The following is a 21,210-nucleotide window of genomic DNA, read 5'->3' as shown; positions in this document are numbered from 1 at the left end:
GTAATGAGGCAATAACAGCAAAGAAAATGATTATCTGTATATTATAAATACAATTTTCAAATAAATGCTAAAATGGGGAATAGTCATAACATGACAGGTAAAGGTTTATAATGTTCTCAATATCAGAGAATACTTTCAATTCAACAAGAAAATGTCGAATGTGCCATATACAAATTTCCCAATGGCACATGGACACATAATTTACAACTGAAGAAGTGAAAATGGTCAATAAACTGATGAAAACATGTTTAACAACATTAGAAAAGAAATACAAATGAGAGCTATTCAACAATATCATATGTAAATAGTATATTTGTGTGTATATTATTTATTGTACATTTATTGTATATATTTATGTGTATATTTCATATATGCACATGTATATACGGCAAAATAACACTTTTACTTGAGGTTGCAATAAAATAGACATACTTATTATATGTCATCGGGGGAACATTAGTTTGTTCACCCTCTTTGAGGGCAGAATTCTAACGTAGATCACCACTTTAGAGAATGTTCATGTATTGATTGACATGACAGACTTTCACAGTACAGTCCTCTGTGAAAGGGGTTATGAAACAGTGCATGATATTGTCTCAGATTTGCACGGGTAATGTTATACATGCATAGATATAAAGAAAAGGACCTAGAAGAATATGTATCAAGCTGATAGTGGTGGGTAGTTCTGAATGGGTAGACATTATTAGTATTCTTTGTTTTTTGTTTTACTTTTCTGTGCTCTTAAATTTTCTGATAAGAAATACTGTTTTTCTAATTATAAAAACTATTAAGAAAATAGTTTTTAATTCTCAAAAACTTCAGGTTAGGAAGATAGCAATGTGAGAGATGACAACACCAAGGTGTGAGTTTATAATGATTACTATTACTAATGATTGCTATTATTATGATGATGATGATTACTAATATTACTATCACTAAATAAATGAATGCTTCAAATAAAAATTCCCAAGGTTCCAGAATTGAGATAGTGCTAATAAATAAGATAATTAACTTTGCCAATATATACCTTCCTTCCTTATCTTCTTTTTGGAACTCTCTTGTATTTCCATATGCTTTGTTTTTTACTATTCTGATCTTTTTCTTTATCTCATGCTCTAAGTCTCTATAAGTCTTCAGCAATGCCACCTGCATTGCATGTGACATCTCTTGCTAAAGAAGGGCTAACCTTTTTTAAGTGCTTGCTTAATGTCAAATCTTTCACATATTTCAAAAAAAGATCTATTCAATGTTTAATTTTGACCACAAGAAACTTTTAATGTGATAAATTAACATCACTTCTGGGCCAGGTGACTTGGTCTATCGAGCCATTATCAATAATATGTCATTTTGCTTTTTGTAGATATTTTTGGTTAGGTCTCCAAGAATGCATTCATCACGCAAGCCCTAGTTGTCATGAAATTTAAAAAAATAGTAAATGATGACAGAGACATTATGATTGGAAAGTTTTATAACTTCATGATTTAATTCAAAAGCTTTGTCTTGTTCCTAAGTCTTTGGAATGACTCTTCAATGTAGTTAGTCTTTTTATGATACATACTTTAACTATTAGCATGGGAAAGAATGAGAAAAAAGAGAAAGGGAAACATGTCACATCTTTTCTCAATTGTGTTATTTTTCTAATTCACATTGTAGAAATCCAAATACATCCCAGGCATGGAGAAAGTATTTTAATTCTGGCAGCCACTAGTAGTTTACTGGCAATCCAGCCTCAGCTGTTACAGAAGCCTGCCTGTAGATTGTTCAATGTTTTTAAGCCTTGAGGCACAGCTGGACTTTACAATAGCACTCAGTTTCAGATTTTACATTTTATCTGAAATGCATTTATATAATTAAATATTGTTAACTTCCAGCTAGCCAGAAAGCCTTAATTCATTGTTGTGCAGTACATTAAAATAATGCAGGATGAACAAATAATGCAGTGGCCAAACCAAGACACTTTCACAATGAAAGAGGATGCTATTAGTAATTACACTGGACAACAGATGTGAACCATGCTATAATTTCTGTTGGCTTTAAGAAAATCCTATGGAGTTTGTGTTTGGGAATTCTGTTATAAATCAACTTGTATATTTTATTTCATTTTTTAATTGTTCATTGGTAGCATATAGAGATACACTCCGTTTGTGTATATTGACCTTATATTCTGTGATCACGTTAAAGTCACAATTTTTCCTAGTGGATTTTTGTTGTAGTTTCTTGTATATTTTCTGTATACTTGATCATGTGTATACAAATAAAAACAGTTTACTTCTTTCTTTTCAGTCTGTATTCCTCTTTTTTTTTCTTGCCTAATTGTAAAGGCTGGAAGTGGTGAGAGTAAATATCTTTGTCTTATTTCCAGTTTTAGGGAAATTGCATTCAATCTTTTCCTGTTAAATATGGTGGGGTGGGCGAGAGTAATGGGTGGTGGGGGGGAGTGGCAACAACTGTAGTTGAGCAACAATAAAAAGGTAAATGGCCTTGGGAAAAAATGTGTTGTTAACTGTGAGTTTTTTACAGATACCTTTTTTTAGGTTGAGGAAGTTGCTTTCTGTTCCTGGTTTACTGAGAACTTTTGTTGTAAATGGGTACGTTTTACTGTATATAAATTATACCTCAATTAAAACTGATTTAATAAAAAACAGTAATATTACATATACTAAAACTTGAACAGAACAATGGTGTCTCACATATACCATTTTTTTGGTAAAAACTAACAAAGTTTAAGAAAAACTTTAGTCAAGACTGAAAAACTTATTTTTAACATTGGTCAACTATAATATTAAAGGTGTACTCAGATGTTGGAGGAATATTTTGCTTTCAGAAACAGGAAAAAAACAAAAATTGATAACTTTTTATTTTCTAAGCTAGTGTCGTACTTCAGGACTCTATTATTTTTCTATGTGATAAACTTTGTCTGTGAAACTTGAATTGAACTTTTCAAATTGCACCACTGAGAGACTTTAGTTCCTTTTATTCCCTCTAGAAGAAGGCACAATGTTTTTAAAGTTTATTAATTATTTTTCTTATTTGGCATATAAATTCTGTAGATATATTGTGTATGGCACTAAATATTAACTCTGAAGGTTGCTTCTTAACCAGTTTTGTAAGATTTTATTTCCATTTCTCTCCTTATTATACAGATGAGGAAACTGAGGCGTAGAACTTGCCTTCAGTTATTTTTATATCTCTGGTAACTTTTTTATTTTTTAAATAGGAGTTACTTAAAGATCCGCTGTACATCGGACTACGGCAGAGAAGGGTGAGAGGTCCCGAATATGATGACTTTTTGGATGAATTCATGGAGGCAGTTTCTTCCAAGTATGTATAACATTTACTTATTTTATATTTGAATTAAATTTCAAAAATTTAAAGATAACCTGCCCTGACCAGGGGGGCCCAGTTGGTTGGGCATTGTTCCACAATGTGAAAGATTGCTAGTTTGGTTTCCAGTCAGGACATATGCATGGGTTGTGGGTTCGGTCCCCGGTCCAGACTTGTGCAAGAGGCAACAATTGTTTTTCTCTCACATTGGTTTTTTCTCCCCCTCTTTCTCCCTCGCTTCTCCTCTCTTTAAAAATAAATAATAAAATCTTTAAAAAAATTAATATAATAAAGTATAAAAATTTCTAAGATTTGTGCTGTATATTTAATAATTAGAAGTGATTTGAATAAAATACACATCCTCATAGCTATTAGTTGCCACATGATGACTTCATGTATTTATCCACTAAAAATTTGTCTCTGTTGTTATTCCTGAAGATACTTTTCTCTCACAGTTCTTGGTAGTCTATACTTTGTTTCTGGCTGCTGATCATCTTTTTTGGTATATCTGACCCTTTTGTGGTAGGAAAAGCCGAGGAAAAGCCGAGGAAGAAGGAGCTCAAATTAGCACAGTGCACGAGTTCCAGAATGGAGCCAGAACCAGCACATTCATTCACAATCCATGAACCTCTGAACAAAAACACAGTATTAGATTAAAATGCAGTACTATATTTCACCTAGTCTAGGTAGTATTGAACTGTGGGCCAAGTGCTACTGTAAAATTTTCCAGTTTCCTTCTTTTAAAGAAGATACTTCTACCATAATTTGGGAATACATTCTGGGAGAGTTCTATCCCACTGACAGTCACCCATTTGTTACTGTGCAGCCACAGGAACCATGTACTATATAAAAACAGATATGTTGCCCTGGTTTTTCTTAGAAATAAATGCATCACTAGAGTCAATTGTAACTAGAGACAGACTTCTGGTTTCTTTTTATAATGAGGTTTAACTTTAAGAAGTTGTATCCAATAGCAGAAGGTACTTTAATCAGTTTGCACAATATTTGGAATAAATTGAATCTTTCACTACCCAAGGTTTTAATGCAGAGTATTTTGGCCACTTAGTATGGACCACTTTTGAGAAATCCATGCCTGATTTATTATCATTATTATTTATTAACTTATTTAATTAAACTGTAACTTATAGAAATAGTTGAGAAGGTCTGCAGTTTAATATTGTTTAGTACAGTTCAATACTAGTTTTTCATATTAAATTTTAAATTCCTTACTCTAAAACTTATATAAGTTCTTGAAATTATAACTTTTTAGGTAGCAACATTAATCAAGAGATTTGTAGAGAATCCATGAGGCTATATAAAAGGAGAATGAAATTCTCTATGTATTTGTTTTTATTATGTGAATAAAGTCTAACTTTATATAGACAACTTCAATATATTTATAAAGAATCTGTTAAATAAGTTATGAACATAATTTATAAGGCCTATATACTTAAATGCTGTTGAAATAAGAAAAAATAGTGTCATTTGGAATCAATGAAAAGGATTCTGGAGAAAATGAGATGTTTTAATCTAAAATCAGAAAACTACTTTTTAAAAATGGTGAATTGAGGGTTATCTAATATTTTTGATAAGAAAATGGGCATTGACAAGAGTCAACAATAATTTTACATGTAGAGAGTGCCTATGAATCAGAACTTCCAGCCTCTTTCCAGAGGAAAATCCCAGAGGTTTTTCACAAATACTTCTTCATATGGCACTGCTTTGGGAAAAGTTTTTCGAAAGTGAAACCAGCACTTCCCAGTTATATTGGAAAGTAGTCCTGAAGATAAGCCCAAAATAATTTGGGCTTATCTTCAGGGCTACTTCAGCCCAGATGTAACTCAGATTCAAGGTGGAAAATTATTGTTGCAAGTTGGTTCACCTAGGAATCAGATTCTTAGGAGTTATTAAAGAGTGTTCTTGGAATCAACCCCTGCGGAAGGGAGGGGACAGAGACCCGAGTGGACAAGAGTCAAGCTGCAGCATGGAGTCACCATCAGCCTTGGATAACTTCATTGGGAACACCCTGCATGCCCTTTAGTTCCTTAGAGGAACACTAATTTCTGCCAGTGTCCCACCCTTCCACCCCAAACAATACTATGTGGGTTTTTTTTATTTACTATCTTGTCAGGGTTGAGGTGGGGCAGTTTCAAATTCTTCCTTTTGGCTTTCTCTATATTATAGCTCTTATTCATAGGCCAAAGATGTGATATATCAAGTATGTCTATTCTGATTATATATTTGGGGACTTAGGAAATCACCACCAAGTGGGTCTGTGGTCCCAGTGGACCCATTCATGTGATAGAGCTTCACTTATTACTGGCCTCCATGTGCTTCTAACAAGAAGGGACAGCATCTCGATGCTTCAGGTCTCCTGGTGTCACTGTCAACTCTGCGCCCTCTCAGTGTCCGGGTGTTCCCATGTCCAAGATTGGACCCCTGACCTGCCCCCGCTGCCAGCCCTGCTCTGCTGCAGTGTTTCTCGTCTCAGCAAACAACAGCCGCCTTCTTCCTGTTCCCGAGACTAACAACACTGGAGTTATCACTCCAGACCCATTCTGCCTGCAAAGCTCCTTAGCCTTAACTTCAAGAATCTAACCATTTCTCATTGCCCATACTGTTATTTCCCTTATTTGAACCTCTTTTCCCTAACTGTAATAATCTCACTAGTCTGACTGCCTCCCGCCTTGGTATGCTTTGGCCCATTTTCAACACAAAAGGTAGAATGATTCTGTTAAGTAATTTCTCAGCTCACAACCCTACAATGGCTTATCGTTTTATTCAGAATAAAAATAAGTCCTTGCAATAGCATGAAAGGCCCTGGACCATCTGACTCCCTGTTACCTTTCTCACCTTACCTCCTACAAGTTCATCCCCTTGCTTACTTTGTTCTAGCCACACTGGCCTGTTCGCTCTTTTTCGAGTTCAAGCCAGACATGCTAATGCCTCAAGGTTTATCATTCCTTCTACTTAGAATGTCCCCCATCCTCTGCCCAGTCTTCCACATGGCTAAGAGAGAAGCTGTCTCTTCTCCTTTAAAATTTCCTCAAGTATCACTTTCTCAGTGAGACCTTCCTGGATAAACCTATACAGTAAAATTTTACCCCCAACTCATTTTTCTCTTCATTTATGAATATCTGACATATTTATATTAATTAATTTATTTATGTTCTGTCTACATTCATGTACTGTAAATTCCCTGAAAGCAGGGAATTTTTTCTTTTCTTCACTGCCATATCCTTGGTTTTAAAAATATTATCTAGTATGTGATAAATACCCAGTAAATATTTGTTAGATGAATGAGTGAACTTGATTTGTTTTACTTACATATTTTAAAATGATAGGTATGAATGAAAGAACTCTGGTATTTTAAAGAATTTCTCCTTTTTGTGTGATTTAACGTCAGGAAATATCAAAGCTCTTACAGTCCTTACAAACTGCCAAGTGTATGTTAAAGTCCCCATATGTATGTACTTCTTAAATACTTGTGTTCATTTTTATGGTTGTTCTTCCTATAGTAGCTTTCCTTTTTCTAGAACCAGTTGCCCCTGAAAGTTAATAAGTGACAGCTCAGCTTTGCTGCTTAAAATTCTTTATATCAGAATTTTATTAATTAATTTATTAACTAAATGAGGGGAAAAAAACTGTACCTTAAGTGAGCTTTAAAAAGCTACTATAAAATTTTTTAATGAAAAGTAAAAGCATTCAGCAAGGACTATATATTTTTTCCTTTTCCACTTTAAATTTACAAGCACTGGGAATGGCCACAAAGATGATTATTGTAATATTTAGACAACCTCCTTTAACCTTGACCACCATCTCAAATTTTATTATGACCTCTCACATAACATTTGAGAGAAATAATCTTAGTCTGAAGCCATACTATTTGCCATATGCTGCAAGGTGGGATGATGTTGGCATAATATGGTACTCCCATCACTGGTTCATTATTGAACTAAAGCTTCAGCTGTCTGATCAAGATGGAGCAGACTGTTCAAAGATGCTATTAATTTTGTCAAAGTTCTTAAAGGTTACATCAGATTTTAAAGGAACAAGAGAGAGCCTGTTTATGATGACCAGATTTGCTAAATTTATTAATTATTATTACTATTAATATAGTAATAATTTCTAAGGAAGTCATCAGGTATATAGGTTTATGTGCTGTCTACCCTTACACAGGGTTGCAGTTAAAGTTTCTCCACTGCGGCGTCCCCATGGGAATGGTCTCATTACTGCCCCATTATCCTTCTTCCTGCCACTACCGCTGCGGTTAATTCCATGGCTGACTCTCTGCGCTGCCCCCTCCACCTCTTCCAGTCATTGCCTTGTATGCCCAGTTCTTTCGTTAGATGAATGCATATATTTATAACTTAGATGGTTTTATATGTAAATCTGTGAAGCATTTTGCATTTTACCTGTCACTTTAATCATCATGCTTTGGTTTTTAGAAGAAATTTAATGAAAACATATGACTCTATGGGACAGCCCCTCTATTCTTCCCTATGTCTAAAGGTGATGTAAATTATTTAAAAACAAAATCAAATGGAAAGAATGTCTGTCAATGTGAGAAAAATCAGCAATCATGTTGCTAAGGAACATGACTCAAATCACATTTATGACTCACAGTTTTTTCCATTTTTCCATCCAAAGAAAGATCTGATTCACAATTTAACTATAGCCACATTTTTTTCAGAATGCCAACTATTTCTATTTATGTCTTTTCTTTTTTGCTTTTTATTCAAGTGAATGAAAAAACAGGTCATATAATAATTAGAAATCCACATGAGTGCATTATATGTATATTTTTGTAAATATATATACATTTATATTTTCTAAAGTATTGAAGGTGGATACATACTTAAGCATTTTGATGCTATTTTTGCATCTTTGCCTACAACTTAGCCCAGCTGTGGGTGTGCCAATTGACTTGGAGGAACAAGTCAAATATACGGTTTCTTTCTGAACATGGTTTACAGTTCTTTCTTTTTAGATGCTTTTCTCTCCTAATCCTATTTTATTCTACTCATTAATTTTGATTGCATTAATTCAAAATTTGTTTAACATAGTCGTAATTATTTTACACTGGTTTTATTCTATTTGTATGGGTCTTATGAAATGTGTTGTTTTGTTGCCCTGTGTTCCTTTAACTAGAGTGTGAATTGTGTCAGAAAAAGAACTTTAGTTCAAGGGATTACTTTTTTTTCTGGCCATCCTACATTGTACTAGAGCACATAGTATGTACAAAGTAACTACTGTTAAAAGCATTACATAACACAGTCTAATCTTCATGAAACTATGTGACATAGATCTGAAGCAATGGTGGTTCTCTAGTGTAAACTAGAGAAACCTACAATTTTCCAAATAAAGTGGCTCTGCTTGTAGTAAAGTAAATATTCGAGCTTTAATTACATAGATGCATTTGTGTTAGGGTTTATATTTCCTCTAAAGAAGAAAAGTATTTTAATAAATTCCTATTGCATTTATTAGTACCTGTCATTTCCCTTTGAATAAACATTGATATAAGAGTACTTCCTTAATATTTTATATGAGTTTATTAAAGCTAAATTATACTTACTAAAGAAAATAATTACTGTTTAAAAACAATCTATATACTGTGCTTCTCCTGTCTCTGTTCTTGGTCTTTTCTCTTGACTTTCATTTAGCAAGATGACGCTGAGTCTCTTAATAGTTGGTTTCTTATTGTTTTCCATCTATATATACCATATGTAATAAGTTAGAAATTAAGAATAAATATAACTGCTTATTGGTAATAATAAAAAAGAAACCCAATGTAAATGACTTTGTTATGTTCAGAGATTAATCTAAAAAAAAACCCCACAATACACTATCACTAGCAATGTCTTATGGGTCAAAATAAAGTCTTCTTAATTTTTTTCTTGCCCTCTTTAATTAATATGTATTTATAAATAAAGATGAAACAAGTTGTGCATATATGAAAGTAGTTTAGTTCTTAGTTTTAAAGACTGTATGGCTGGTTTGATGAGGAACTAGTATAACAATATTTGAACAAGATACATGTAATTTCATTATGGGAGATTAAAGATGCTAAAAGGAAAAATAATTAAGAAAAAGATATTAGAAAGTTGGTTGGGGGTAAGTTCAGGCATTTAAGGGGACTCTTTTCAATCCAGCAATTCCTTGTAAAAACATTCTATAGGAAATGTGAAATCTAATTTGCAATTTATATCATACCTTGATCTACCTTATTGTTGATGACCAGTACATTTCAGTTAGCAAAGGCCAGAGCTCCTTTAATGGGCCCTCGTGGCCTCAGACTCACTCCGTTGTAGCCACTCTCTCTACCCTGCCTCTGTTGTTGTTGAATCTCAAAGCAGGTTTCCAACACAGAATACCCTCTGTCTGAAGTATTCTTCCCCAAGAAATCTGCTTGGTTAGCAAGCTAATTGTTCTCAGTATTTGTCGAGATCTTAACTTTCTTTTGAGGCTTATCCTGATTTCCCCATATAAATACTGAAGTCTGCCCCATCTTCTCCCCACCCTGGCTCTCCCGATACTCTTGCTTTGCTGTACTTTTTCTTATTATATAACTTATATAATTTATGTATTCATTACCCTTTTTTACTTACTGTGTATCTCAGTTACTAAAATATATATTCCCTCAAGAACATGGATCTCATTTGTTCATTTTATGAACAAGTTTCTATGTCAATTTCTGGCACAAAATAGATACACAATAAATATTTGTTAAACTAGATTGAGCTATTCAACTGGAGATTGCACAAGAGAATGTGACTGGACTGGCCAACATCTTTCACCATACTAGAAAATTAAAGTTCAGACAGGCCCTACTTTTGATGAGTTACTGCCATGCTTTTCATGTTGAAAGAAGAGCCATAAGGATGTGGTGAGTGATGAATACCCGATTTTCTCAAGTCTGACAGATTACCCCTTGAGGGGCTAGACATAGTAAAGTCAGAATGTTACATAAAGTGAACTAACTACACTTAATTTAAGTTGGTAGTAAATATTTTCTGAGCTGATAGATGTCAAAGTCTCATTACTGAAAGCTATTACAAAATTTGTGTAAAATTTGCCGCAATCAAGACATAAAAACAAAATAATCATATTGCCAAGATGATCACATTCTGGCTAACTTATTAGCTTTTCATCATTGTTATTTTTATTTCACAAATTGTAAAGCCAGCCAGAATTAACACAGCATGCAATGATTTAACCATAATGTAGTGATTAATTCTTAAGACTTTATTTGTGGCATCCACAGATGATGACCCATTTTTTTTTACATCTTTAGTCAAAATAAAACCATATCCTACAATATAGATGGTACAGACTGCCACATTTGTGGATAGAAACAAAATAAACAACAGTCAAATTTATTGTTAACCAGATCCATCCATGCTGTCTCGAAGGGTAGGAGGTCCTTCTTTCTGCTGCATAGTATTCCATTGTGTAAATGTTCCATAGTTTTTTGACTCATTTACTGATGGGCACTTAGGTTGCTTCCACCACTTGGCTATTGTAAATTGTGCTGCTATGAACATTGGGGTGCATAGGTTCTTTTGAATTGGTGTTTCAGGATTCTCAGGGTACAGTGAGACAGTGAAATCAAGAACAAACTGAGAGTAACCAGAGGGGAAGTGGGAGGGGATAATGGGGGGAAAAGGAGGAAGGGTTGTCAGGAAATTGTACAAAGGACACATAGACAAAGCCAGAAGGGGGTAGGATCAAGGGTGGGACATGGGGATGGCTGAGGTGTGGGGAAAATGGAGACAACTGTATTTGAATAACAATGAAAAATTATTGTTAACCAATATGATTAGATTTTGATGTATAGAAATTCGAATGGAAGAAAGGCTGTCTTGCTGAGTGACATGGTGGAGTGGTGTTACCTGGGGTAGGTCTGTAGTCCCTGTCTTCTGAGGCCTCATAGCATGATTTTTCTCACTTCAGGGAGTTCGCCATGGTTTGGGATCCGACTCTCAGTTCAGGAAGTGCAGAAGCTTGATTTTGTTAGTGTATAAAGCCCATGTCTCATAGACATGAGGTAAGCAAATCCTGGGCTTTGAAGTCAGTTTTTGGCTCCATCAAACTACATTTGTAACCTTGGGAAGCTTACTTACCTTCCCTAAGGCTTAGTTTCTCTCCCCCCAAAAATGTGAAAAATAATAACAGTATCTACATCGTAGGGTTGTTATGATGACTAAGATTAAATATTAAAAGTAAGTGCTATGAATAGTAACTGTAATTTTCCCCAGGAAGGATGATGGGGACCAATAATTTAATTAAAAATTACATGCTGGCAAATTTGGTTTAATATTAGAGAGAACATTTAATAGTTGGAATTGTCCAGAAATATAAAAGTACTTACAACAATGCATCCACATAAAATCACTCAGTAGTTATCATTCCTGGTTGTTTTTGTTGTTAATATTATTTGTGGCCTCTCTGGCACTCCAAGTGAATGGGCAGGTGTGCTTAAATATAAAGATTTCTGCCTTGAGTGGGAGGATGGGTTATAAGTAAGCATTCTCTGAAATGTTCTAACTTTAGGATTCTATTAAGGTAGTGAAGAAGCTGTATTTTGTTTAAACATTTAGGACTGATGTGTATCATAACATTCAGTGATTCATTGATAATTGTGGTCATTATGAGTTAGTTAAAAATGTTTGATCATCACATCATATAATTAATTATACTTGACCCAGAAGAATTACTTTCTCAGTCAACATTTTAAACTATTTCATTTTGCAATAACTTTAGCTTTTTCTTGTTTTGCCTGAAGTTTATTTCATCAGGAGCTCAAGAGACAAGGTGATTAATTCAAGAGGAAAAAACTATCACAAAAGTTTCTATTTGCCTTGTATTATATTCCCTGTGCTGCATATTCATTGTATAGTCACCTTCAAAACAAGTTCATGATACTAATTACTTCCTCAATAAAGGACAATACAAAGAGTCTAAGAACTTGCATTGGAAGAACTTGGATTAATTTGCAGAGATTAAATGAGACTTCGGTTTATATAAGCCATTTACGTCAATCAACTAGTCCAGTTCTTCACTATTTCTCTTTTTTTTTCTTTTTAAAAGATCTGTATTAGTACCAGCGGATTATATGCCAATGCAGAAATTGAAATAATTTTTCTTCTTGAGTATTTTCTATGATCCCCCATGTTTTCCTGTGCATATATCTTAAGAACAGATCCATTACTAAATCTGTTCAGATGGCTCCTCTGTTATGTCCTTGATCTACATGCTGAGTCCATTTCCACAACCATAACCCAACTTCCCTAGATGTTGACCACTTTGTCTATTTATCACCATACAGAACCCTTCAGTAACATCTAGTTTCTTTTGTATCATAGTAATAAGTCTCCAAGAACTTATCTCTACCCCTTTGTTAACTGTTTTCACCTTCCACATATAAATCCCTTTCTGATCTGGCCCATGCACTGTGCCTTTCTCTTGCCACCCTCCACCCCTCCAGGTATCTTCTGTATACCAGTCCCCCCGTATCTGCAGTTTGTTACCTGCAGTTAATTGCAGTCCAAAAATATTAAATGGAAAATTTCAGAAATAAACAACTCCTAGAGTTTTAAATTTTGCACTGTTCTGAGTAGTGTGATGAAATCTCATGCCATCCTTCCCCATCCTGCCTGGGACGAGAATCCTCCTTTGTCCAGTGTCTCCACACTGTACCTGCTCCCTGCTCTTTAACTCTCTGCGCTGCCAGTCATACAAAAGTGTAGCGCCCACAATTAAGTACAGCACATAATACTTGATGGTAAATGATTGTTACTGGTTTATGGCTTTACTTTTAATTGTTATTTGAGAGTATACCTTTCTACTCATTAAAAAAAAGTTTCCTGTAAAACACTATGCTATTATATTGGCAATAGCCTCATGCAACCTGTGCTTACCGAGTCTCTAGATTTCATCCTTTTTTTGATGTGCTTGGTTTAATCTCCTGTTGCTTTGCACAGTAGCATGCTGTACAGGCTTGTCACCTAAGAGAAATGTCTATTTAAATACTAGAATGAATACTTGATATGCATTCAAATCTTATCATAAATTTGAATCTTCAGAAATCAAAGAATGCATTTTACCGTTGCCATCAAGGGGAAACATGTTAAAAACTAAGAATCATAATTACTTTTATTGTGGTTATGATACAACAAAAACCTCACAAGATGTGTTCTCTCAATATTAATAGCAATAACAACTCTCATGACAGCTAGTATATGTTTTCTTTTTTAAATTTTTTAAAGTTACAGTTTACATTTGGTGTTATTTTGTATTAGTTTCAGGCGTACAGAATAGCTGTTGGCCATCATGTACTTTGCAGAGTTCCTCTTGACATTTCTAGCGCTCATTGGACACCACACAGTTGTTATAACATTATTGGCTGTATTCCCTGTGCTGTACTTTATTTCCCCGTGACTATTTTGTGACTGTCAGTCTATACTTTTCAATCCCTTCACCATTGTCACCCAGTCCCACAGCTAACATTTTTAAGGTATATACCAGGCTCTGTTTGAAGTGCTTTTACATACTTTTAATGCTCAAAACAGTTCTGTGACATCCTTACAATTATTATCCCCATTTTTTGGCTAAGAAACAGAGGCACAGAGAGATTAAGTAAATTTCTGTAGCTCCCCAACTAGCAAGTGGCAGGGCAGAGAGTCAAATTCAGACAGCCTGTCTCCAGAGCCTGTGCTCTTAATCACCACACCACATTCCTCTCTGATCTAAAGGAATGTTATCCAAGTGTGTAGGGCAGTGGCGGGGCCTCTTGTAGCACATTCTGTGTGCAGACATCTTACAGATGCAGCTTTGGTGTCATGGTGAAAACAAAAATAACAATAATTGTAAGCTTTGGGCTGAATATTAAACATGTAGCCATGAAGATAATAAGTACTCTAGGAAGTGTGAAAAGGCAGTTATGGTAAATTAGGTGATTTGTTGGAAAACTATGCATTTTCCTCTTTTCCAAAACATTGTAACTTCCCTAAACAAAGAAAACAGCTTGATGATATTTTCTGGTACTTGAGTTATAAACAAATAGGAAATGTAGGTGAATTCAATGAAAGGTTTTGTTCAATGGGCATTCCAAATCTTGCTATATTTGTCCACTTAAAATACATTCTCATCTCAGGTTCTTTGCCCTTGTCTTGAACACACAGGCTTTTCCCTTTCCCTTTCCCCTCCCGCCTCCAAGTCTTCACTCACTTGTCACGATCTCAGTGAAGGCTTCCCCGCATCATTCTGTTTAAAATTGCACCCTTCCCGCTGCCTGGCTTTCTCTACACTACCTATCACCTTATAACATGTTGTATAATTTACTTGTTCTTATTTCTTATCTGTCTCAAATACATACAGTATAAATTCTATGAGGGAAAGGATTTTTGTCTATTTGATTCACTTCTCTATTCCCAACCCTAACTCCTAGGAAACACTCAGTAAATAGTTGTTGAATGTATTCATTTTATCTCTGGTTTCAAAGTGGTTTACATTAAGATTTTTAACCTTTTAAATTTAAAGTTGGTAGTTAACTAGAGTTAAGCTTTTGTGCTTTTTACTTTAGGTGAAAGGACACAAAAAAATCTACTTGGTTTTGATCTCTAACATATAAATTTTCATTGACTATTAAATATATATTATCCCCTTATAGTCTGGTAGTAAAGGTTTGTTGTGTTAATCAGTTTTATAATATATAATGTATTTCAATGCACATTTTTTTCATTCTTAGCATTGTAATGTTAAGGAAAGACAGAACAAGCAAATAAATTCCACAATCATTTTGAAATTATATTTGCTTTGCAAGATTTTATCCACCTAAAGCACTAGAAGTCATTGCATTTCTCTCGCCTTTTGTTCCTAAACTTAATGTAAGTTGATATTTACATGTCACTTTGATAACAATTCATGTTATTTTTACAAAGACTTTAGAATGGAAGTCATATTTTTTTCTTTAGAATCACTTCATACCTCTAATATGAAATGGTTGTCATTAAATGTTGATTTAAAACTGTGTGCTATTATTCAATGAGGAAGAAAATTCATTGATTATGTGAAATTTCTAATGCTGGAATGCCAGCCTCAAGAGGTAAAAAATTTTCCCTGACATCTTTATGCCTAGAAAGATAGGCATTTTAATTTACTAATTTGGTTGGTGTTAGCATTGTATAATACTATATGTAGGAAAAGGGTATGCTGTAGCCAAACAGGTCTTGAATGTGAATTTTCACCTCAGTGTGGGTTCACAGTCATGCCAATATTTTTATAGTTAAGTTAAACTTGTTTTTTTCTGGATAAGCTATATTGATACATAGCTCATAACAAATAAATGACAATGAGGGTATAGGAAAAGTAAATAAATCCAAATGTTGTTGATTGGTATACAGCGAGCAGAATTAGCCCTGTCTTCTACAGCTGTCCCTCCTCATGCAAATGATTTCTGTAAACTTAGTCAAAGAAAATATTTGGGATACCTTGAATTGTTTATTCATTCAGCAAGCACATTGAGTACCTATTTGTACCAGCCATTTATTTTTGCTAAATGCTTTTAAGAAACTCAGTGTAGTTGGGGAGAGAGATAAATAACGAGACTTTCAATTAGTCTTGTGGTGGAGATGAGTTAGGGTACTCTAAGAGAATGTAGGAAGCAGCATACCTAATGAGTAATGTGAAGGAGATGAGTTGTCAGAGAAGACTTATCTCTACTTGTCTCTTCTGGCTTTTATAGAAAGAATAGTTTAGTATAACAGGGTTTTTTTTTGAGTGCCAAACCGTATGAAATTAAGATTAGGAGCAGATTTTGCTCACTTCATTTGAGTTCACTATCATTCCTTGATATTTTGAAAAATTGTATTAAACTTACATGGAACTGGCCTTAATCATGGGGTAAGGCTGCCTAAGTCTGTGTACATATTTGGAAAACTTTCGAAGTATTTTTTTTCATAAGTGAGACAAATGGGTGTTTTATGTTTAAAGACTTAGACACCTGGTCTTGACACCTTGTGAGGTGCCAGATGTAAGATGTTTCCCAGGCATACTTGTAACACTTCTGTGAAGTTGTATTTCAGAAATGCAAACCAGTGTAGGAGACTTAATTTTATTTGTGAGATGGATTTTAAAGCAAGTTGACCAATAAAATTTATTTAAAAAGTTTTGTTATTTTTTTTATTGTTTGACTATAGTTATCCCCATTTTTCCCTCCTTACCCTCCCCTGCCCTACCCAACCCCCACCTCCCACAATCAATCCTCCCCCCGCATTATCTTTGTCCATGAGTCCTTTATATGTGTTTTGTTACTTATCTGATATTGAATATTCTTTTTTAAATTATCAACCCATTTATTTATTCAGTAAGTAATGAATACTTGCAATATGCTAGATATTGTTCCAGGTACTGGAGATGCATGTATGTTTTTATTGCTAGTATTATCATACTCACTGGAACAGAGTTGTTATAATCAACTAATGCCCAATATGTGTGTTCATAGTGAGACCAGGGTTATAGAAATTTTGTCACATTTCCACATGTTTAGATGATGGGTTGTTGGATCAATTCTTTCATCATTACTGACAGTGTTTTTTTGTTTGTTTAACTTATTCACCATCTTACCAAAACATGAGCAGCAAAAAATAGAGCAATTGGAGGAGCCAAAACTGGAAATACATAGTTCTAAAAGACACAGTGTCTAACAGATACTGTAAGTAAAGGAAAACCAAGGAGTTAACTAGTACTCTCAAAGAAAGGAGGTGGGGGGAGGTGGTAAAGGGCAAAGGAGGTCAAATGTATGGTGATGGAAGGAGATTTGACTTTGGGTGGTGAATATACAATGCAATATACAGATGATATATTATAGAATTATACACTTGAAACTTATATAGTCTTATTAACCAATGTCGCTGCAATATATTTAAATAAATAAATAAATGTATATCAAAGTTATTAATAAAAGAAGAAACAAGTAGTAACCCTAGGTTTATTTTCTCTGTTGTGTTATTCTATGTTATTTTAAAAAACATTCAGTTGTTGGCCCCCCAGTCTTTTTTAATTTTTATTTTTAAAATTATTTTTAATTGTTATTCTATTACATATGTCCCAATTTTTCCTGCTTTTACCCCCTTGACCTATCCTAACATCCCCCTCCCGTAGTCAGTTCCCACACTTTTGTCCATGTCTGTGGGTCATTCAGATTTTTCATATGCATTTACCAATAATACAAGTCCACTTTAAAGTAACACTCTATAGCTCAATGGGTAGCATAGACATCCTATAACAGAATATTCCCCGTTCCTCCCTGCCATCCCCTTATGATATTGCTGTCATTTATTTCACTTATCTATAAGCTATAATCACCAAATACATCACTACTATTATTATTGAGAAACTTATCTATTAGATCTATTAAAATACAGAATAAAGATTTTATTTCACCTGTATTTCTTTCTTTCTGGCCTACATCATTTTCCTTCTCTCTGAAGAACTTCTTTTAACATTCCTTTTTTTTTCTTTAATATATTTTATTGATTATGCTATTACAGATGTCCCATTTCCCCCTTCACTCCCCTCCACTCTGTACACCCACTCCCACCCACATTCCCCCTTTAGTCATGTCCATGTGTCATACATATAAGTTCTTTAGCTTCTACATTTCTCATACTGTTCTTACCCTCCCCCTATCTATTTTCAACCTACATTCTATGCTACTTATTCTCTGTACCTTTTCCTCCTCTCTCCTCCTCCCACTCCCCTGTTGCTAACCCTCCGTGTGATCTCCATTTCTGTGGTTCTGTTCCTGTTCTAGTTGTTTGCTTAGTTTCTTTTGGTTTTGCTTTAGGTGTGGTTGTTAATAATTGTGAGTTTGCTGTCCTTTTACTATCCATGGTTTTTTTTTTATCTTCTTTTCTTAGATAAGTCCCTTTAACATTTCATAAAAGAAGGGCTTGGTGATGATGAACTCCTTTAACTTGATCTTATCTGAGAAGCACTTTATCTGCCCTTCCATTCTAAATGAAAGCTTTGCTGGATAGAGTAATCTGGGATATAGGTCCTTGTCTTTCATGACTGAAAATACTTCTTTCCATCCCATTCCTGCCTGTAAGGTCTCTTTTGAGAAATCAGCTGGCAGTCTGATGGGAACTCCTTTGTAGGTTACTGTCCCCTTATCTCTTGCTGCTTCTAGGATTCTCTCCTTTATTTTTACCTTAGCTAATGTAATTCTGATGTGCCTTGGTGTGTTTCTTCTTGGGTCCAACTTCTTCGGGACTCTCTGAGCTTCCTGGATTTCCTGGAAGTCTATTTCCTTTGCCAGAATGGGGAAGTTCTCCTTTATTATTTGTTCAAATATGTGTTCAATCTGTGGCTTTTCCTCTTCCCCTTCTGGTACCCCAATAATTCAGATGTTGGAATGTTTAAAGATGTCCTGGAGGTTCCTAAGCTTCTCCTCGATTTTTTGAATTCTTATTTCTCCATTCTTTCCTGTTTGGTTGTTTTTTTCTTCCTTCTGGTCCACTCCATTTTTTTTTAGTCCTAGTTTCCTTCCCATCACTATTGGTTCTCTGTGCATTTTCCTTCATTTCTTTTATGGTAACCTGCATTTTTTCATCTAATTTGCGCCCAGAATCAACCAATTCCGTGAGCTTCCTGATCACCAGTGTTTTGAACTGTGCATCTGATAGATTGGCTATCTCTTGGTCGCTTAAGATGATGAGTCCTGGGGCATTGATCTGTTCTTCTGTTTGAGACATGTCTCTCTCTCTCTCTCTTGTTTTTTTTTCCGGTCTAGTCGCTTCTGTTATGGTGAGGGGCGGAGCCTTAGGTGTTCACCAGGGCTGGGCATCCCAGTCGCTAGATTGTGACGTTATATGTGGGGGCAGGGGTGGGAGGGAACAATGGCGGCAGCTCCCTTCTCTGTGGGACCTCAGTCCCTTCTCTGGGATTCTGGGTTGCACGCTCTGCCCTGCTCCACAATCGCCGCCTCACTGGGTCTGCCAGCTGCCGCTTGCGTACTCAGGGTCCACCTGCTGTGATCTTGAGCACCCCAGATGTCTTATGCACCCCCAGTTGCCTTATGCGCCCAACTCTCTTTGCTTTCCTCATCGTGACCTGCGCTCGGCTACTCCTCTCTGCCCCTCCTACCAGTCTGGATGAACGGGTCTACTTCAACTTCTTGGCTGTCCTACTTCCATTCAGATAAATTCTCTGTCAGTTCTGGGTGTTATTCTGCCTCTAAATTGTTCTTGTTCTAATCTTGGTTGTGCGTGGAGGTATGGTGCGTCCACCTATGCCTCCATCTTGGCCAGATCTTAACATTCCTTTCAAGGCAAGTCTACTGGTGACAAATTCCTTCAATTTGTATTTGAGAAAATGTCTCTCACTTTTGAAGGACAATTTCACTGGATACAGAATTCTTGGTTGTTTTTTTCTTTTAATGCTTTAAATGCTTTACTGTATTTTCTTCTTGGCCGCATGTAATCTGAATAAAAATCGGATGTAATCCTTAATTTTTTCCCTGTCTAGATGAGGTGTTCTTTTTTCCTCTGGCTTCTTTCAAAGTTTTCTTGTTGTCTTTGATTTTCTGTATTTTGATTGTGATATGCTTCACTATAGATTTTTGGGGGGTATTTGTCCAGCTTGGTGTTTTTTTAGTTACCTGGATATGTGTTTTGGTGTCTGTCATTAATTTTGTAAAAATTCTTATATATTATTACCTCAAGTATTTCCTCTCCTGTTATATCCATAAAATAGCATATTATACCTTTTATAATTGCTCCTCAGCTCTTGACTATTCTGTTCTTTTTTTCCTTGTTTTTCAGTTTTGGAAGTTCCTACTGACATTTCTTCAAGTTCACTATTTTTCCTTCTCCGTGTCTTGTGTACTAATGAGCCTATCAAATGCAATCTTCATTTATATTACTATGATTTTGATTTCTAACATTTCTTTTCAGTTCTTTCTTAGAGTTTCCAACCTTTCTGTTTAGATTATTCCTGTGTTCTTAGGCCCCTCAGCGTATTAATCATAGTTACTTTAAATTCCTGGTCTGATTATTCCAAAATTGCTGTCATATCTGAACCTAGTTCTGATGCTTGCTTTGACTTTCCAGATTATATTTTCTACCTTTTGACTTCTTTGTAACTCTTTGTTAAAAGCTGGACATGATGTGTAGAGTAAAAGGAACTGAGGCCTTGAGAGTGAGGGTTTGGTTTATCAGTCTAACAGTTACACTGTGTTCACTGTTTGCTGTGGCTGAAGTGTTAGAAGATAAACTTTCTTTACTGTTGTTTCTGTCTCCTCTGTTGTCTTTGTGTTTTCTCATGGATACATTAAATAGAGCCTGAGGCTTGCAATTCTTTCAACTGCACTCTCCTGTTACTTTACTGGAGCCCTGTTGAGATGGTCGTAAGATGTGGGGGCAATGGAAGCATGTTCTATGTTTAGGTCTCATTCTTTGCGTGAACGTAAGGTAAGTATTTCCTTTCCTCCATTTTGAAGGTTAGAGGGAGCTGGAGTTGGTTATTATATTTGCTGCAGGTTGAAGGCTCTAGGGGCCTTTTTATTTTTATATGTTTTGTATTTTTATTGTTGTTGAGTTATAGTTGTCCCGCCTTTTCCCCTATTGCTCCCCCCTACCCTATCTCCTCACCCCCACAGCCAATCCCTCCCTTGTTAAAGGACAATCGAAGACTCTGGGTGTATTTCAAAGTATCATTCATCTTTTAAGTGTCTCCTGAGGTCGCATTCATTTTATTTCAAAACAGATAATCTGTGTCTTAATGTTTAATGTGCTGTATTTCATTCTAAAAATCTTTACTTTCTTAAGTTTATCATAGAGCCAGAGAACTATGGCATTTGAGTTATTAGTCTCTTTCCTGGTA

General features: G+C 35.2%; 1 protein-coding gene across 2 annotated transcripts in view; it reads left to right on the top strand.

The window, feature by feature from the left end:
* The window catches only part of ME1 (malic enzyme 1), a 170,534-nt gene that overhangs the window by 76,818 nt on the left and 72,506 nt on the right, over window positions 1–21,210 (top strand). For both annotated transcript variants that reach the window (XM_045843851.1, XM_045843852.1), the window contains one exon: window positions 3,218–3,321. In XM_045843851.1, the coding sequence (XP_045699807.1) occupies window positions 3,218–3,321 (104 nt within the window). The remainder of the gene's footprint in view (window positions 1–3,217; window positions 3,322–21,210) is intronic.

The sequence above is a fragment of the Phyllostomus hastatus genome, unplaced genomic scaffold, assembly GCF_019186645.2.
Source record: "Phyllostomus hastatus isolate PE091 unplaced genomic scaffold, TTU_PhHast_1.1 phas_contig_40, whole genome shotgun sequence".
Classification (NCBI taxonomy): domain Eukaryota; kingdom Metazoa; phylum Chordata; class Mammalia; order Chiroptera; family Phyllostomidae; genus Phyllostomus; species Phyllostomus hastatus.
This window is presented reverse-complemented; position numbering and strand designations above follow the sequence as displayed.